At 33.8% G+C, this 20,395-nt stretch overlaps 2 protein-coding genes across 2 annotated transcripts; both read left to right on the top strand.

Annotated features, from left to right (window-relative positions):
• Positions 1-1,179: 1,179 nt before the first annotated feature.
• Positions 1,180-9,016, top strand: LOC128987209 (lipase 3-like). Its single transcript, XM_054407955.1, has 7 exons — positions 1,180-1,363; positions 1,584-1,692; positions 2,776-3,019; positions 4,669-4,827; positions 6,467-6,551; positions 7,605-7,747; positions 8,582-9,016. Exons 1-7 carry the CDS (start codon positions 1,180-1,182, stop codon positions 8,729-8,731), a joined length of 1,074 nt encoding a protein of 357 aa, XP_054263930.1. The 3' UTR covers positions 8,732-9,016.
• A 1,051-nt stretch (positions 9,017-10,067) lies between these two features.
• On the top strand, positions 10,068-14,669 carry LOC128986848 (uncharacterized). Its single transcript, XM_054407405.1, has 2 exons — positions 10,068-10,386; positions 12,173-14,669. The coding sequence occupies exons 1-2, from the start codon at positions 10,185-10,187 to the stop codon at positions 14,437-14,439; spliced, it is 2,469 nt and encodes an 822-aa protein (XP_054263380.1). The 5' UTR covers positions 10,068-10,184; the 3' UTR covers positions 14,440-14,669.
• Positions 14,670-20,395: the final 5,726 nt, after the last annotated feature.

Below are 20,395 nucleotides of genomic sequence, written 5' to 3'. Positions count from 1 at the left end.
TGTGAGAAAATCGTCTTCCTTTGAATTCCTACACTTAAACAAAATATTATAGTTTTGTAATAAAAAACTAATTTGCCAATTAATATCAAACGGTACAAGTTTACACTGCTGTTATTAGCTAAAGGTTGCACAGAAGCACACACAGACACTGAGGTAAATATTGCAAACATCAGTAATTTATTTGCATGTATACATATACAAAAATCTAGAAACAGGGTAGCAATATGACTGCCGTAGAAAAAATGTCGCAAACTCACCAGTAAATACGACACTACAAATTTACTTGTCAGTGTGCTAGAGGTCATACACCCTGACGAAAAAGATTATATCATAGTGTGGGAAATTTTACGACCAATGCCCCTGCACAAAAAAGTACAAAGGTAACAATTACTTTCGATAGTCACCACTCATGTATCCAGCTGGTTAACTGACCCTTCAAGGACAACCAGTTCCAGACCTCTGCTCTGAAATTCAAGTGGCAGCTATCTGACAGAAATAAAAGACTGACGTTTCCCGGTTCAAATTAGGAAAACCAGTTTTATGATTTGTCAAACCATAAATCTTGCCAACTGATGTAACTTTTTATTACTGCTTCTCTGTAACCTTAACACAGATACCTCAATTACCAGCGGGATTAACAAATCGATGAGAATTTAATTGCTGGTTGTCGTAAAATTTATGGTTTTGTAAGTCTTCTGAGGTTTTGGACAAAGTAAGAGTTAAATGTTTACCTTGTAATGCTACGCTATGTTGAATTTTAATTATGTTGTTTTATTGGTGGATATTTCAGAACCATGACTTTGGTTGTACATAGTGCTAGGGTAGGGATAGGAATACTTTTACAAATAATTTAGGACAAATATTTTATGTTCTAAGGAAACAATGTGAACATTTGCAGTTTTATCTTCACATTTTACACATTCCAACTATATATAGGCCTACCTAAAACTCTATTTAAATGTTAAAATGTTGAAAAAAACCGTTGATGTGATTGAGACTCACACATAAAGTTGTTATCATCAGTACTCTCGCATGAAATCTTGCATTTGACAATAATCGCAAGGAAACTATTGTGCTTTACCGTAAACACCTCAAAATCCCGAACTTTTTATGTACCACACGAATAATTTGAGTAAGCTAGTCCTACTATTAGTATAATTTAATGTCCAACAGATTAACATGATACAGTCGGAAAGATTCCAAGCTGAAGAACACCGAATAGTTACTGAAGATGGATACTTGCTCGTGATTCACCGTATTCCTCCATCCACAAGACTTGCCAACGGCCGAGTTGTCATTTACTTCCACGGACTCTTTGGGTCTTCTACTGACATTGTGATCAGAGGAAGGGACAAGGGACTGGGTGAGAACATTTCAATTTTTCTCCCTTTGCACAAAATTGGAGCAACAAAAAATTTATATCTTAATTTATTCTTTAAAACCCTACAGGCAGATACAAACCTTTGTCTGCTTCATCAGCTAGAGTAATCAATAAATCTACATGTTAAGTAAATGAATGTTTTAATTAATAGAATTGTTGAATTACCGATAGGCATATAAATATAACATCTAAAAACTTACAGGGTTTCTCATGTCGCTAGCTGGTTTTGATGTCTGGTTGCCAAATTTGAGAGGAAGCGCAGATAGTCAACTCACTGTAAATGTTACCAAAGACAACCCGTGGGATTTCAGGTAAAATTTCTAGAAAAATGGACTTCTGGTTAATTTACTAGATGTATTGGGACATATACTAGTAATTAGGTGAGAATTAACACTAGTAGTTTTTAATTATTAAGCTAAATTTTGTCTTATGACTGGTGACTGATTGATTGTTTTATCATCTCTTGGAAAATGTGTATGCCAACACACACAGCATAAACTTACCAATTTCTTATCACTATGATCAGTCTACATTATATTGCTTGAAACTCGAAATCAATTAAGCTATTGAAATAAAATGTTAATCTTATTGTTGATCTAAAATTACAAATATGAAATACAACTTTCCTCTTTTTATCCATTAAAACTTTATACTTCAACCAGCTTGCAAATCAGTTTATTCAGTAAAACAAATTCTAAAAGTCAGTAATTCAAAACCCGCCTCTGGGCTGTTGCTAGCTTTGTACATTGGGACACACACTAAAGCCACACCTTTACTTGAGGCCAGTTACTTGCTTCAGGTAACTTCAAATACATTAGAGGCAAGTAACTTGCCCCTTAACCTGCCTGCTCTATTGGTCTCGTGTAATCGCGGCTTAAGCATTGACTTTGTGATAAAGAATCAGATATCTCATCTATATGGACCAGCTGTCACAAATACTTTTAAAAAAGAACATAGTTCTGTGAGCCAGTCACAGATTGCTAGAGTCTGAAATTCTATTTCCTATCTCAATTTTCGTGAAAAATCGTTGTGTCATACAAGACCCTACAGATTACAATAATTCGTCCCATCAGTTTGACTTGGTTAAAGTCTGCAAGATTTCATTTACACTAGCGCAATCTGTCGGTAGCTCACTTCAACTATGTCGGCAAAAACACAGGATGTCTAGTTCTAATGATAATCAAAGCTGTAAGTTCATCCTATTATCACTACTTTTTGGGAGGCTCATATTTTATAATCATATATCTAATCCATCTCTCTTGGAAACCATAACCAAATATTATTGCTTTTTTCAAAGAAAGCAACTTTAAAATAATGCTAGTTAGTGAACGTATGTTTTAGTTAATTCCATACAAATCTTTACCGGGTAAAGGCAAGATCCTCATTGATTTCAGCTGGGATGAGAACGCTCTCTACGACTTCCCCGCCATCATCGACTACGTCTTGGCTGTCTCAGGCAGCAGTAAGGTGTCGATTGTCGGATTGTCGATGGCTGGCAACGTTGTTCTAGGAGGCTTATCTCTACGACCGGAGTACAACCAGAAGCTCTCTGGAGCTGTGTTCCTCGCTCCGACCTCTCGCTTGAAGTACACAAGGAGTATTGTCAAACGAGCGGCTCCTCACTGGCGGTGGGTTTATGTGAGTCGTACAAAACTCGTAGAACAGATCATTGTTTTGTCTCTTGAGGGATTACTGTGGCCATTATAAATAACTTTTATTGGTGATGTTTCAAGATTTGGAAACCTAAAACATAACAAGGTTGCTTAGCCAACAAACTTAGCCAAAGATGAAAAATCGTAATAAATAAACTATTAGAATTGTATGTAGAGAGCTGTAGCTACTGAGCACCACTGCTCACTACTGCCACCACTGGGTGTTGCTACTGACCACTGGGTTATTGTGCTCGCCTGGTAATCAAAAGATCACAGGTTCTATCCTAAAAAGTAAGTAACTTTTGAAGGTTCGAAACAGGCTTTAAATGATCCTGGCTAATGAATCAGCTGGTCATAGTCGGTAAAAAAAGCTACACAGATCATCTCACTCCATCCTACACTCATACTTCACTCATGTTTGGGTTACAAGCACCTAGGTAGCACACCTTAACTGGTAATAATAATGTGGTTGTTAAAAAGGAAACACAAATTGTCAGGAAAACCAAAGATTAGTTCATTTAAAGGGTATGTCAACACAATGTATATTGTTAGAAAAGGAGGATGGGTCAAGCTATACTGATTGTAATAATTGTTGGGATTCCATAAAAAATATATTCTTTAACTGTGTCTGAAGAAAGTTAGTTATCCCTCAGAAAACTATTAGTGATACAATATTTTTTTATTGAATTTTATTTTGTTGTTGTAAGGGAGCCATCTACACTCTGATATTGCTATAATCTAACATAAAGGTTTGACCTTTTCTTAGTTTGCACCATAAATGATTGATCCCGCTGACAAATACTATCTAGGTCCAGAACACTTTTGAGATTGAACCAATAACCATCAAATATGAAGGCGAGTACTATGACGACACGGACATTCTGAAATAATACCTACTGGTTATGCATGGTAAATATCTTTAGAAGATAATAATATCAAATACTTTGATAAACTAGTGCACTTGTTGCTCGAATTCGAGCAATTGCAAATTATTACATGCGTTTTTTTAAAGCGAATTTACAGTCACAATTTCCGATGAGTTAAAAGAGTCAACTCAAAGATAATGTAGTCAATCACTCCACTACAGTTATCGAAACTGAAAACAAACTCGCTCTGAAAAAAACGCTCTTGTGTGTATCATGTGTTTACTACGAACAGCTGCAATGAATACAAATTATTCATCTAATGGCCAACTTAGCCACAGCTGTGTTGCCTTTAGTCTATACTTTATTGCAATATTTACTATGTAACAGCTGTTGCTTGTTTTTTTGTTATAAACTGTTCAGTTTTGTCTATGTTATGATTCAACATACTTCTTCATTCTTTTTGTAAATAAAACTTATCAAAATATTCGTTCATATAGTGGTGATATTATTTCATTCAGATTAAACATCGCTATAATCTGTTTAAGTAAACAAAATCTTTTCTTCATGATAAATACTTGGGATTTTGATGGTCTGTGGGGCAAAACCCGAGGAATTTTATTACAGGAATTGGTAAAAGGGGGTGTCTACACAGAAAATACTCAGTTTTGACACAGAGTTTGTAAAAACCGACCATTATTAACGGAGGAGTAGTGTTTCGTAGAAATTGCCTTCACATATCATATATAAAGATTTCAATGTTTATTTTCAGAGACTGATAAAAGATTCAGGAGTATCCTGGATTCCTTTCATGAGAGTGGATGTATTTCACCGCTTCATGGCCTGGATGTGTTCCTTGCCTCACGTTGGGCCGTTCTTGTGTGCCTCACTCATGTTTTCTACTGAGAGTATAGTCTTCACCATTGAAAAAGTGAGAGTTTTATTTAAAAAACTATTAGGCTGGTGAAATTACTCATTCTGTTCAAGTACTTTTTCGCGAACAAGTGTTGTACGTTATGCGATTATTTTTTTATGGAATAAGGTGTGTACAGATTTGGAAAAGGTTTATATCGTTTGAAGCTAGTACTGTACACATATATATTTTATATTAATTCACTTTGGTTCTATAAATTGCGAAATTGCAATTGTGTAGGAGAAATAATCTTTTATTTAAAAACATACAAGAGGTTCTATCCGTAAAACCGTGGGTGTACAATTCAAAAACCTCCATTAAATAAGTTTAATTAATTTTTCATTTATATTACAAAGGGCATAAGTTCAAAAATTCTCATAAGAAGGAATGCTAGAAGCAGTGGAACCTTTATACCTTCGTCCTGAGGTGGGTACGGTTGTAGCAAAACTTGCCGCTCTCTTTCACGATGACCTGTTAAAGATCGGTGGCGACCTCTTGGATGACCAACAGACATGTATTTTCTGTCTCATATGCATCATTTTCAAACACCAAAGCACTCACTTGTATTAAACGGCTATAAATAGTAGGTATCGGTGTTAACCACTCCTATTTTAAGAACATAAAAGTAAATTAAAAAAAAAATAAATCTACAAATTATTGTCAACTGCATTGTCTAGCTGTTCACTAAATCACGTTGCGTATACCTCATCATGTGACCACAGCTTATGGCAGGGCTTTTGTTGTTACTGCTTGTCGTCTGTGGAACTGCCTACCCCTGCACATTAAGACACTTGAAAAACGTTCCCAGTTTGTGGCGGCACTGAAAAAGCTCTATTTTGAGAAGATGGTCTCGGCTGGCCTGTCCTCGGGCTACTGTTTCTTTGCGCGTTTGCTGATGCATGTATGCGAGAGTGTGTAAATGTGTTTTTCTATTTGTTAAATTTGTATGTTTTTTATTTTATTTTCTGAGATATGTAGGTACTTGAATTGTTAAATATTTTTATGTTTTAGATTAAGCTATCCCAATGTAACATTATTTTTGTTATAATTTGAATGCCAGGTTAAGTGTAAGAAAGGGCCCTCCCTAACTTTGCCTGAAAAAATCAAAGATTTTAATTTTAATTTTTAAATCAATCGAGTAACGTAAACTTCTTAAACGTGTAAGGCGTGGCCCTTTGGAAATTGGCCTTTGGGGCAGAGCCCTAAGAGAATTTGATCATACCAACACTTTTCGGAAAATCTACACACTCTGAGATTCATTTTGATGTGCCATATGCCTATATTTTTATTTAGTTCTAAACCATTTACATAAAATTTATATGTATCGCTTTAATAATATGATAAATTATTTTAAGATGAATCAACCCAAGGCCGCAATACCTTAGTCGAGGTGCTGGGTCTAGCACGATCTTTTAGTATCTCATCTTATATTTAAGTATCTACTGAACAGATCACTTCTCAGTCAAGATCACGAATTTTTGTGACATACATTCTGTTGTTCCATAAGTTATCTTAAGTTTGTGGAACCTTGGTTCGAGACATTGTATATTTATAAAAATTAAAAGTTTATTAAACTAGAATTTATTAAGTTAAACATTTAGTATACCGTACCTATATAACATTTTATTTCATATTTTATCAAAATGTTTGGTTGTAGGATCTTTTGCAAAAGGTTTTTGCACACTACCCTCATCCTGGTTCCACTAAAAGTGTTGTGCATTTCCTGCAAATCATGAACTCAGGTAAAGACAAGCAATATTCGTTTAGCTAATGTGTTTTATTGTTAACCAAGCTAAAACAATATATGAATAAAATATAGACACTATTTGTAAGGCATCTGATCTACTTGTCCTCGTGTATTGTAACAAAAGATAGAGATGAAGATATAAAGTTCATACTAAAATATGAGAGAAACACATATAGATCTTTTGAGCACACTTAATACAACAAAACTGCTCCATTCCCCATTTTATCAGATTTTACAACAAGATGAGACATCTAGTTGCAGTATTCATCACCAATATCACAGTAACTTTTTGATTGGACCCAGCAATCTGTCATAATTATTTAGCCTGACTGAAAAAAAAAAAAAAAAAAAACAGCTGATCTTATTTAGTAGCAAAGTTACATAAGTCATTTTAATCCATTCTACATCCACTCTTCACTCATTTTGAGCGCGTTCTGGGAATATGTACCGGTGCACCAGTGCAGAACCTGTGCAGAAAATGTTTCGTTCTGTCCAGACCTGTCTCCTACTGAGGTCCATTTTTTCCTTCCACCAGTGCAAGATTCATGCACCAGAAATCGTATTGTGTGTAATACCCCAATCCCCAGTGGCCTCTGATTGGTCAGTTTGTTGGACATCAGTCTGCAGCTACAGCAAGATGGTGGGTCCATCGAATACATGTTCAATTGTTTATCCCGATGGTATATATTACGTTATAAGTGAATGATTTATAAATAGTTTATTCTGTAAGGGTAAGTTTGTTTGATAACATAAAGTAAATAGTAGGTTGATGTGGGAATTATAATCGGATGTGCATCGTAAACCGGTGACTAACCTACCCCGTGGTTGATGAAATGATAAATATTCATTGAGCAGTCTTTTTGCTCTTTTGTGCCTTGCTAAATGGTCTGGCTAAGGAAACAGCTGATCTCATTCAGTAACAAAACCATACAATGAAGCTCACTCCGTTGCACACCTATTATTGAATCCTTTTTTGTCAAAATACATCCAGTCGGATTCCATCTTCTATTGATGTTATTTTGATCTACAACAGTTTTTACATCCCCAGGTAGATTCTGCATGTTTGACTATGGTCCGGAAGACAACATGTTGAGGTACAACAGGTCGACTCCTCCAGAATATGATTTGTCCTCGGTTGATATTCCTGTGGCCATCTTCTACAGTCACTGGGACACAATGGTCAGCTACCAGGTTAGTTGGTGTTAAACATTTTAATTGCGATATCTGACAACTTTTTACCAGTCTTGCAGAAAGTAAATGACGGACGATTATTAGCAACTAAATTCCAAATGGTTATTAGTTGGCTGTAGGGGGACCCACAGCATAATGTGAGCGATCTACTATCGAGAAATTGCATTACATACCTAAAAAACCATTTTTTGTTGGCAGGATTTGTATCCAGCAGATCAGCCTTTTGCAGAAGATATTTCAAAACCGCTCTAATTACTGAATCACTCTCTTTAATGGATAATTTACAGCTCATGAAAATAATACAATTCTTTGGACAGAAATTGCATACAAATCAATAACAACTATAAATTAAACAGAATCAGGTTGGCAGGACATGTACATAATTCAGAAAGTGAACTTCTTATGTCAGCTCAAAGCTGTTTACGAACTCTTGTATAAATGCCGAAGATGAATACCCCCTAATGAATACAGAAGATAGTTTTGGGGTGAAAGCGAATGATTTAGTCACTGTTCTGAGAAATATTTGATTAATAATAGTTTTCTAACGCATGTAATGTATTTCACTATTAATGCATTAAGAAATGTAAGTATTCTAAAAGCACCACAAAGAACAAACAACATGAATAACGTGTATATAGTTACCTCTGCCAACAACGACTGGGGTAAATTTCTCTTTAATTTATTCTCATGAAAATATCCTTGAAAATTTAACTAGAGTAAAAAAGTACACAAAGCTATACCTGTGTCTAACACCAATTAATCATCACAAAGTTATCACCTAACACCAAATAATTCAAGATTGAACGTTCAATTAAGTAATATCTCATGTTGCAGGATGTGGAATGGTTGGCATCTCAGCTGAAAAACACAATTCTCGCCTACTCAGTGCCAAAGTACAAGTTTGCTCATCTCAGCTTCATGTGGGACCCGAACATTGATAGTTTAGTATACAACAGAGTAATCAATGTTCTACAGTCACTTTGACGTTTGTTGGGGCTTAACAACTTACCAATTTGTGGAGTAGTTCCTGTGACACATTATTTGACCTAGATCAAGAATGGATATCTTACATGTCTGAGTTCTTAAGTAACTTATTCCATTATTGATGAATATTTCATCCCCGGTGCAATAGCTATTGAGATCTCTAAGATACTTTGAGACTCTTCACATCCTTGAGATAATGCATATACTGTAATATTCTTGATTCTTGCGTTGAAGAATACATAATAAGTATATTATATGAAATAAATTATTCAGCTCAGGCTCAATGGGAATTAATTTTTATATGTTTTATTGGACCTGTAAAAATCTATAAAAATTCCTTTGTTAGCATTTAAACTTTAATATGAAACATAATATGAACTAGGAAGGGTTCAAACTCAACTTTTCATAGATCTAACTTATCATTGACTGCTCTTAGATTCAAGATAAAATTTATAATCTTTTTAGATTAATTAGTTAATTATTACTGACATAAATCAGCTGGGTAACATCTCTTGTAAATTGAAGGCAAATGAATCAAATCGATTCTAAATCAGAACTAAAGCAGTATATTGAGTAAGCTGTGTTTAATTTTTGTGATAATATGCACCCTTAGGATTACCAAAGAAAATGTCAATTAAAACTAAAAACAAAGTACTGTACTTTCCTTAGTATCAGTGGAGAGTAGTTGGTTTATAACTTTGAGCAAGAGACGTGATTTTATTGTTGAAATCCCCATAATATTGTTGAACTGTTTAAAAGTATTGAAATCATCTTTTTGTATGTCTGCAAAATTTAAGCTTTAAAATTACACTATAAAATATAATTTAAGTAGGTTGGGTGAAAAAGGATTATTACAGATAAAACCCTTATTATATTAAGTGAATCAATTTATTTGGATAAGCCAGTATGATGTTTGTTCAAAATTTAATCCTGCTCTAAATGTATAGCTATGTAAAGTTTGAGTTTCAATAGTGGTTGTTTATACTAATTTACTAAATTCCATACCAGTACCGGTACTTTATTTTAATTTATTCATTTGTAATTTAGGCTAAGTTTTTTATTGTTATATTTTTTTAGGATTTTCTATTTAGTTATAGTTTTTGCTTTAGTTTTGCATTAATGATATGAGTAGTTTTTGCTCATAATGTGAGATTTTATGTACGAATAAGTCTAAATAAGATCCAATTCTAAACATAAACTAATGTTTCAAGTATTTATTCCTGGTTGTCTTTTTCTCTATCAGCTGGAATTATCACAAATAGGAATGTTTTAATTGTTTATTTGTAAATATGAATTTTGATCAAAATAAATATTTGTTAGTGTCAAAAAAGGGACTTTGGTAAATCAATGTCCATTTACTAAAGCAAAGGATTAATTTATTGAGTTTTAGCTATGGATAATCATTTATAAATTTTGTTTAAATCCTTGCGGCTAGTTGTTTTTAAATTTTAAAATGTTCTCTAAGAAGAAAAATCGATACAACGCTTATATGAAAAAGACAGACACAGGAATTATTGTGAAAACAGTTGACTCACTTACTGGGTTTGAATCGTTGATAACATTTTCATCAGACTCTAGTATATTGCGAAAAGAAGAATCCAGCAGTGATTATTTGAAAGAAAATGTTTGTCCTAGTTTAAACCAGGTTAATGAAGGTGAGCTGTTAAGTTTTTATATTTTGCTAGGTACTTATTTAACATTTTAGAAAATGTTATGCTTGGTCGCAAGTAGTTGACTAGTGGTTTGCATGCAGGACATTTTCCAATTGGCTTGGGTTCAAATCTTGTCAAACGCCAGATTTTTTTTAGTAAGATACAATATTTTTTTAACCTTTTTTCAATTTTCAAATTACAGTGGAATATTTACAGAAAATAGTATAGTACAATTACAAGTAATTATAATCCAACAATAAATTTGACACTTTTAAACAATTTGGAATCCCTGCTCCATTTTTAAACTCCCTCGCTGACTGTCATTTCTTTCTTGTTCGTCTCAGACTAATGCTTGTTGCTCTGAAAACTGCACAAATTGTTCTTGATCTTATGCAATTAGTGTTGTTGTAAACTTGTAACTTAATGTTGTTAACTTGTAAGATGTATGAGTTTTTTCAATTTTTCTGATAATTTTTCAGCCATAACCATTAAAAACACAAGGAATTCATTCCTGGAAATTGAATCAACACTCGTGATAAGTGGAGTAAATGATGCATGTCGTTGCTCACAAGCTTATGTATATTTTATTTTTGTCGTATTCTGCATTTTTAATACATTGAACTTGTCGATGAGGGATATAAACGTATGTTACTGTTAATACTGTTCAATGAAATGGCGACCAAACAAAGTAGGTATTTTAAGCCAAGTATGAATGGAGATGAGTGTAGCGTGAGTGGCGCAATCTTGTAGTCTTGTTAGTGATTAAGACCGACATTCCTTAGACACAGCTGTTAATTAATAGCCCATACAGCTAATGGTAACTAAGGGACCTACAGTTTATAGTGGAATCCGAACCACATTTTTCCTCGGTATACACGAATTGGTCTAATTATCAGGATAGTACTGCGGATACTCGTAGTACTCACTCGTGGGGATGTTAATCCACATCAGGGAGTATCGCATCCACAGTGCATGCCTATAAATATACACAATTCGTATGGATGAGAAGTCTACTTGTGTTGGTTAGTGTATGGTTTTACCATGACCTTTACATCCTAGAGACTAGCCAGGAACTGTTCCCACAGTGATTCAGGCTAGGCTCAGGGGTTGTAGCATTTGTGATTGGCCAAATTTTAAACTGGAACCTCGGGGAATGACGCCTCGTGCTCTACCTAAGACCAGCTCACTCTCATATGCTAGACATTAAGAATGCCTTGATGGAGCATCAACAGTGTCAACAACACACACATCAAACAATGCTTCCATTTGAGTCTCCCATATGCAGACAAGCTAAATCAGCCTTTAGTGCATGTTCATTTAGATGACTGCCTTGCACTATAAAGGGATCTTTAATTCACTTTCCCAGGCTTGGTCCATCATATTACCTACTGTGTCTCTTACTTCATTGTGTCTTCTTATTAAAAGACCCCATTGGGAAATTTAAAAGTATGAATAAGTTTGAATTCATGTCCGCATCCTTCATAGTTTTAAGGGAGGTTTACTAGTGTTTACCCTTCTAGTGTAAAGCTAGAGCATCTCTAAATTCTTGTAGGGACATGTTCATTAGTTCAGATAGTTAAACTGTGTAAATGTTCTTTTAATTGATCCTGACTGATGAAACAGTTGATCCTAATCAGTAACAAAGTTACACAGATAATCTCAGTTGCACTCATCCTTCACTTATAGGTATTTGGGTTAAAATACGCACCTAAGGTGGTATCCTCATCTCAATTGCGTATGTTAGTTTATTAGTACTAAAAACTAACTGCAAATTTTCAATACTTTTCAGAAGATCAACATTCAAATGAAAATAGGAATCATTCACCGACAAAATTAAACCCAAATCTCAATACCAGATTAAATGGAATCAGCTCTGATGTGAGTGAAGTTCATCAGAATGTTCCTAATTTTCACGTTTATAAAGATTGTAGTGGCTCAACACAGTACTTCCAAAACCCTAACATTATATTTGTTGCAAATTCAAAATTGGCCAAAGATAAAACGGTTAATTTAACAATTCCTGCAAAACTAGGAAACGTTTTCTATCATGGCGTTCTCAACAGAAACGGAGTTGTAAAGTTTAAAGCAGAATCTGTTGTGAAGCCATTCACAATAGTTATTGGTGATTATGTTATCAATATCAGTTTGAACCACAGTCTAAAATCAGCCAAAACTAGAAGTCAAATCATAGGCAAAGAAAGTGAACTAAGTACATACAGCAAAGATATTTTAATTTCCTTCGACAAAGAAAAATCTATGAAAACCAAAGAAACCAATACAGAGTCTACAGAGACTCTAAAAAATTGTGTATCATTTACCAATAGCTTTACTCAAACTAATGATTTAGCTACAATTGACCATTGCCTGGTTGGGAATTCAGAGTATAGAGAAGAGGAAACAATTAAATTAACATCTTGCTCTGAAAATAATAAACAAGAGTTTGAATGCTTGGCTAAACACACTGAATTCTCAAATATGTCCTTAGAGTGTCATCAAACTCAAACAGAATCTATAGTTTATGGCAAATGTTCAGAAAAGTCATCTCTGGAAAAAACTGACCACATAGAAGGATTTAAAACAGAATACACTCCTTTATTTAGAGACATGGAAGAAGAAAAGAATGATTCATTGCAAACACACATCGGTTCCAATTTGAATATTCAGCTTTTGAACTGTGAAATCCCAAAATCTGATGAACCGTTTGAAAACTCAATTACACAGCATACTAGTGTTGATAAGTCGGAGATTCATGATTCGTGCTGTGGTCAACGGTCAGTCATAAATGGGATGGATATAAGTCTGATGTCATCTCTTAACCAATCTACACAAAGTCCACTAATTGGACATACAGAGTTACCAGCTTCAAAAGAAGTTGAGGGTGAAATACCAAGTGAAAAATGTAACGAATCACTGATGCACATAAAAAAGAAGTTAAGTGAAACGACCGTTTATTTGCAGAGACTAAATTTAGCCATACAATCAATGAAAATCCTTCCACAACTGCCAGTTACTGGTGGTTCAGAGACTATTAAGGTATATGACAAAGGACATGGACGAACAAAATTTAACACATCAAATCTACCAAAAAGAGTGAATGCACTGACTTCACTACCAAAGATTTTAAATAAACAAAATGAAAGAAAGATATTGCCTGAAAATAACGCAGGAGAATATGCAAGGAATATGGTAGAAGAAGATAAAGAGTTTGTCTTATTATACAAAGGACAAGCTAAGTCAATGCCCAACTTATTAGGGCTTAGAAGATCTGGTGTTCACAATTTTATCAGACCCAAAGACGTTTTTTCCTCAGTGGATGAAAAATATAACTCTGAAAAGAAGTCTGGCAGGTATCCAACAGAAATGCCACTAAGAAGTTGTACTTGTACTAAATGTTGTTTTAGTAATTTGGAAAACACAGATAAGTTCTTAAGTAGTAATTCTGGGGAAGGAAAACCAAACTTTTTGTGTACTATCTGTGATCAAGCTATCACCAAAAAGGATGTCAAGAAATCTGTTTGTGACTTCCACATAAATAACACATCTGTAAATTTCAATGGAAAAATCTCTCCACATTGTCTTAAGTGTACACAAGTGAGTGAGAAGAAAAATCCTAGTCAAGTTAGTTTAATGTCTGATGAAAAGGTCGATGATTCAGTAGAGAGTATGCAGACAATATATATTAAACCAGATTTTAAAGATTCAAGTAAATTAACCACACCTGCTGATCAACCGGGTTCTCCAAAGAAAATGTTAAATCCGCATGATGTTCTTATAAGAGATAAATATAGTGTATGTCCCGCTGTATCAACTGATGGTAAACACCGTTTTGAAGAATCAGCAAACTCCAAAAGCTTCACTAAGAAATTTAAACAGCAATTTTCAAAGTACAAGGGTCGACTAATAGACTTTAAAATATTGAAAAATAGAAAAGATGATTTCAACCAGTGGTCTGTAAACAAGATTTTTAATACCAGACCTATTTCAGGAAATGATAAAACTATCGATAAGACTAACAGTTGTTCGGATGCCTCTTTGGATACTCCTAATAAGGTATGATGGGTATTTGCAGGTGTGCTAAGAAATTTTGATGGAATGAAGAGAACTATCTTCATAAACTCAATATTAAATTTAATACTCATTTTAAGATACATTTCCCCTAAGATGACACATTTTCTTACAACAGAAAATCCTCAATCAAATCTTAAACAAATAAGAAACATATTAATAATTGGAATGTATACAACTTCTGATTTTGTAATGGATAAATAAAATAAAATTAAAACAAATCTGTAATTAATTTGCCATACAGTAAGTAACCTCTATACTAAATTAGGTGTACAATGCAGTTGTCTGCTTGCAATATTGAGCGGAGCTAGCATATTAATCCAATACTTTTTTAAAGTCAATGCTACATCTGTTTATCGCATTTGAGATATATACTTGCAATATCCAATGTCAATGATGTATGTGGTTTACATAATTAGAATGTTTTATTTACAGTAACCAAAGTCAATAGGGGAAAGACCCGTTGTGCGATTTGTACCATTTCAGATTTATACCTTCCCATGGTTGGTTACTATGACTGTGCTAAATTTTGTGCTGATGGGTTCAGCCATTCAGGAGGAGTATTTGTAAAACAAAACCAGGAGTGTAGTATAAGATGATTCGCTTCGCTCTGCTCAATTATTTTTTAGAACAATGCATAGTTGTCTTAAGCTATACATAAAAAGAAAATTTCAAAACTGTCCTATCGATCAATTTTAATTTCAACTTGTAAAAAAAAATTTATAAAAACTGAAATTTATTTTTTTAACTGTAGGTACAAAAGAAACACGAAAAAACCAACAACCTCAAATACAACCTTAACAACCTTATATTGTTTCAATTGTTTGTGTAAGCAATATAAGTTTATCTTCGTATTGATCAGTAATCTAAGGATGGTAAGCGATAAAAAAATACACACTGCATAAACTACATAGTCTAGGTTAACTGTGAGTGGGTAGTAATAGTTAGTTTCATATTTCATCCTCAGAATGGTTGACTTAATCATAGTTATTAGCATTACGTAAACATTTTATAGTGGAGAAAAGTAATCTCCAATGTTATTATGACTACATCTAAGTAAAAGAAAACTTGAATATGTAGGTGTAGGAGTATGGATTTAAATTGCCTCTGTCAGACACTGACATGAAAAGATCGCAAATAAACAATTCTTTGAGAGCAAGATGATTTCCTGCAGATCCGGGGCAAATCGAATCAACCATCCTATTGAATTCTTTCATTTCCTGCATAATATATTCTGCCAAAATTCAGTTTGGAATTTAAAATCTCATTATTTTCTGCGTAGGATATAGATAACTTATAGTAGCTAAAAAATGTTTAAAAAATTAAAAAAATTTCAACATACCGTAGGCCTACATTTCCCGTAAATTTGCCATACAACTATGCATTCAAAATTAGTGTTCAACCATTGCTTTCAAATGAACTTACGTGGTTATTTCAACACTAACGCCCCAAATTCGAACGTGGGAAAAAGCTGAAAAGAAAAATTGAACTATATTCACTGTGAACAAATTTTACAAAAAGTGTTAGTGATTGCTCAACGTCTCTGTTTTTCAATGTTTTCTGAACACATTGCTCCGACATATTTTATTGATAAAAACTGTTGTATTGTCATTAGGACTTGAAAGAATAATGTTTAAGAAAACTCTGCAAGCATACAAACAAATATAAAACAAAACATTTCTCCCCATCTATTATTTTATTTTCAAACAAAAAAAGTAATGCGAAATGATGTGTAAATTTTTCATTCGTGTGAATTTGCATCCCAAAGAAGTTTCTGAGAAAAATATTTGCCCACCAAAACATGGTAAATGGTGTTTTGCATATTAATTGCATTTCGACAGGTTGTTTAAAAGTTTAAACAAGGTTTTAGCTTAACTCCTACTGAATAAACATAGACCACAATAGGGAAATACACATTTTCATTTTATTACGAATTTATTTAGCATAGGAAAGGTTGAAAAGTAAAAAATATGTTATGGTTATAAAATAAGAATTGAAGACGTAAATAAATAAACATGTAGAAAAAGCAAAAAAAGTATAAACTTTTAGGATGGAATAACTATGGCTCATAAATGTCAATTAGGTCCTTACTAAACCTCTTTGAACTAATAATTTTACTACGTTTAAGCCTTAAGCTATGAACTCAAAAGTCTGAATTATTATGAAAATAAGGTTTCAATGGACTTAATACAGGTAAGATACGTAACTAAAACCAAAATATCTCAACGCAGTGAATTTTAAAAATAATACACCAATCCCGTCAGGATCCACGAAAGCTTTAGTTTTTGGTAGGGCTCTCTTATTTAGCTCTACCACATCAGGTGAACTCCTTATACCTAACAGGTACAACCCCTTGATTTCTTTGGACGCATAATCTATGCTGCTGTTTCCTGGTCAGAAAAAACCATTGATAAGTCCCAAATCTCAACCAGCACTTAGGTTTGGAAATAAAAGAATTCATTGACTAAGCACGTACATATACTAACCAGTATATTTATCTGTGGTAAATAGTTGATTTTGTAAGAGTAATAGTTAAATTAACATATTTCAATGACTAAATAATTAAATAATAAGAAAAAAATAAATTCAATTGATTACCTTATTTAAGAGTTTTAAGAAAATTACCCTATGTTATTTTACGAGGAAGCTACTGAAGAATATTAGTTTATATCGATTTTGTAGAACATTCCTATAAAGAAGTAATTCATCCATAGAGGTAAAAATTATAAAGAAATACTGTTTAGAAAATGTGTTATAAATATTCATGTATTGTCAGTTTAAACGTTGAAGTTGTCGTTGTATAAAAAGGGGTGAAGCGGGCAATTTCCATGTAAATATTTAGTAATTTGTTTTCCTCTTGAAAGTTTATGCTCCAAGCACACATACAATTTATGACTATGTAACTAAACAGGATATATATTGAGAAGAAAAACAGGAGAATTGTTTTATTTGCATGTTCCTGTAATTGAGAAAGTATAGAAAATATAGTTTTTAATAAATAGGTTTTAATAAATTAAATTCTACAAGCTTATAATTTGTAAAACAGGTTTCATTAAAGAAGGCATTTACTGGTAATAAGCAAGTATATCTGAGGAAACCTAAAAATTATTCATAGTTAGTATTTAACCCCTGATTCGCAACGGGATTTGGACCCAGAAAAAATGTATTTCTTTAAATGTACTGAGGAAAACACACGTCATAAATATGATTGTGGACTCACTCAACTATACTGTAGGTACTACCTTTCAATAGTCAATGGTACTACCAAAGATTACATATGCTAAAAGCATATGTAATCTTTGGTACTACTTAAACAAATCTCTTTGTTTTAGTTAGATCAGCTGCTTGGTAAAATAAGATTGAAAATGTAACCATAAACGGTATAAAACAAAGTAGACATGATATTTTGAATGAAGATCAGTAAGTATTGCCTTCAAATTGTAACCGTTTATTATCGTTTATTTACAATGTCGTATTAAAACATTTTTAAACAACAATAACTTCCGACTGAATAAACCTTTTGAGGTCCAGTTGGCGCTATTGTTTTAGGTTAACAATACCTTTAATTTGATGTACATATTAACCTATGCTTACCTCAAAGATTTTCAACTAACTCCCCATGAGCCACCCCCCCCCCCCCTATAGGTTCACCAACTACACTAACAAGTAACTTACTATTTGTTTGTCCTAGGACGCTAGGCACGAGTCCGGGATTGTTTTTCACATTACTTAAGACTAGACCCAGGGGTTGCGGCATTATAGCTTAGATAAAATCCATTGGTGACTTGGTGGGATTAGAACCCGGGACCTCAGGAACCGAAGTCCCCCGCTCTAACCACTAGACAAGCTCGCACCCCAACGTTCTATTAATTAATTAGCCTAACTTATTATTACAAGCTATGATATCTATTCTAAATTTAGTTATGATATATCTTTTCATCTTAAAGTTATATAGTCGTCCTATAAGACTTAATTGTCACCCTATATAACATAATATAATATATCTTAATGTCAAACTTTAAATCAATCAGTTCAGTTTATTTTTATTCCCCTGGTTAAACAGATTCACAGTCCGAACTACCTGTATAAACCACATATATTGTTTAAAACAGTATAGTTTGTGTTTATGGATGGATACGACGGTGTTCATTAATGAAAGGTATATTGTTGGGTAGTCAATTGTCTTCAAACTAAGTTATAGTAAGTATAATTTCAGTCATAGCTTGGGTACGAAATAATTTCGAGAAAACTATAGGCCTACACCTATCCTAAAGACAAGTTTTAGTCAATCTTGGATACTGAAAATAAAATATATATGTTTACGTAATGCACATATACAGTATCCTTACCATTTGTTAGGTCATCTCAACAATTTATGTTCACCAATTTCCTTTTATACCAATAATGATATAGTATGATGTCTGTAGTACTCCGTCGCTACTTTATGGATTCAAGATAGTCTATGTGATATATATTTTGTGGCAACGACAGCACAGTCCGTTCATCTCCACAGTTTATGTCCACACATTTCTCAGACTACAATACTGCTATTGGTGACCCTCCTTCAAAGTTTTATAGATACTAGATTCTCTATATGTGTCATATGTGGCAACGCCAACACAGTCTGTTCATCTCTACAGTTTATGTCCACACATTTCTCATACTACAATACTGCTATTGGTGACCCTCCTTCAAAGTTTTATAGATACTAGATACTCTATATGTGTTATATGTGGCTACGTCAGCACAGCCTGTTCATATCAAGAGTGTATGTCCACACATTTCTCAGTCTACAATACAGCTGTTGGTGGTACTCCATTCATGTTTTATAGATACTAGATGGTCTATGTGTAATATGTGGCTACGTCAGCACAGTCTGTTCATCTCCACAGTTTATGTCCACACATTTCTCAGTCTACAATACTGCTATTGGTGACCCTCATTCAAAGTTTAATAGATACTAGATACTCTATATGTGTCATATGTGGCTACGTCAGCACATTTTGGTCATCTCAAGAGTGTATGTCTACACATTTCTCAGTCTACAATACTGCTATTGGTGACCCTCCTTCAAAGTTTTATAGATACTAGATACTCTATATGTGTCATATGTGGCTACGCCAGCACAGTCTGTTCATCTCCGCAGTTTATGTCCACACATTTCTCAGACTACAATACTGCTATTGGTGACCCTCCTTCAAAGTTTTATAGATACTAGATACTCTATATGTGTCATATGTGGCTACGCCAGCACAGTCTGTTCATCTCCACAGTTTATGTCCACACATTTCTCAGACTACAATACTGCTATTGGTGACCCTTCTTCAATGTTATATAGATACTAGATACTCTATATGTGTCATATGTGGCTACGTCAGCACAGTATGTTCATCTCCACAGTTTATGTCCACACATTTCTCAGACTACAATACTGCTATTGGTGACCCTCCTTCAAAGTTTTATAGATACTAGATACTCTATATGTGTCATATGTGGCTACGCCAGCACAGTCTGTTCATCTCCGCAGTTTATGTCCACACATTTCTCAGACTACAATACTGCTATTGGTGACCCTCCTTCAAAGTTTTATAGATACTAGATACTCTATATGTGTCATATGTAGCTACATCAGCACAGACTGTTCATTTCAAGAGTGTATGTCTACACATTTCTCAGACTGCAATACTGCTATTGGTGACCCTCCTTCAATGTTATATAGATACTAGATACTCTATATGTGTCATATGTGGCTACATCAGCACAGTCTGTTCATCTCCACAGTTTATGTCCACACAATTTTAGTCTACAATACTGCTATTGGTGACCCTCCTTCAAAGTTTAATAGATACTAGATACTCTATATGTGTCATATGTGGCTACGTCAGCACATTCTGGTCATCTCAAGAGTGTATGTCTACACATTTCTCAAACTACAATACTGCTGTTG

Source organism: Macrosteles quadrilineatus, unplaced genomic scaffold (assembly GCF_028750875.1).
Source record: "Macrosteles quadrilineatus isolate MER2022 unplaced genomic scaffold, UCM_ALF_1.0 Scaffold_2__2_contigs__length_208266976, whole genome shotgun sequence".
In the NCBI taxonomy this organism is placed as follows: Eukaryota; Metazoa; Arthropoda; class Insecta; order Hemiptera; family Cicadellidae; genus Macrosteles; species Macrosteles quadrilineatus.
The sequence above is the reverse complement of the archived record's forward strand: the minus strand, read 5'-3'. Positions and strand labels throughout refer to the sequence as shown.

Coding starts and splice junctions, on each gene's coding strand:
- LOC128987209 (XM_054407955.1), top strand. CDS start 1,180: ATGATACAGTCGGAAAGATTCCAAGCTGAAGAACACCGAATAGTTACT. Junction 3,020..4,668: donor CTCACTGGCGGTGGGTTTAT/GTGAGTCGTACA, acceptor GTTTATTTTCAG/AGACTGATAAAAGATTCAGG. Junction 6,552..7,604: donor CCTGCAAATCATGAACTCAG/GTAAAGACAAGC, acceptor TTACATCCCCAG/GTAGATTCTGCATGTTTGAC.
- LOC128986848 (XM_054407405.1), top strand. CDS start 10,185: ATGTTCTCTAAGAAGAAAAATCGATACAACGCTTATATGAAAAAGACA. Junction 10,387..12,172: donor TTTAAACCAGGTTAATGAAG/GTGAGCTGTTAA, acceptor AATACTTTTCAG/AAGATCAACATTCAAATGAA.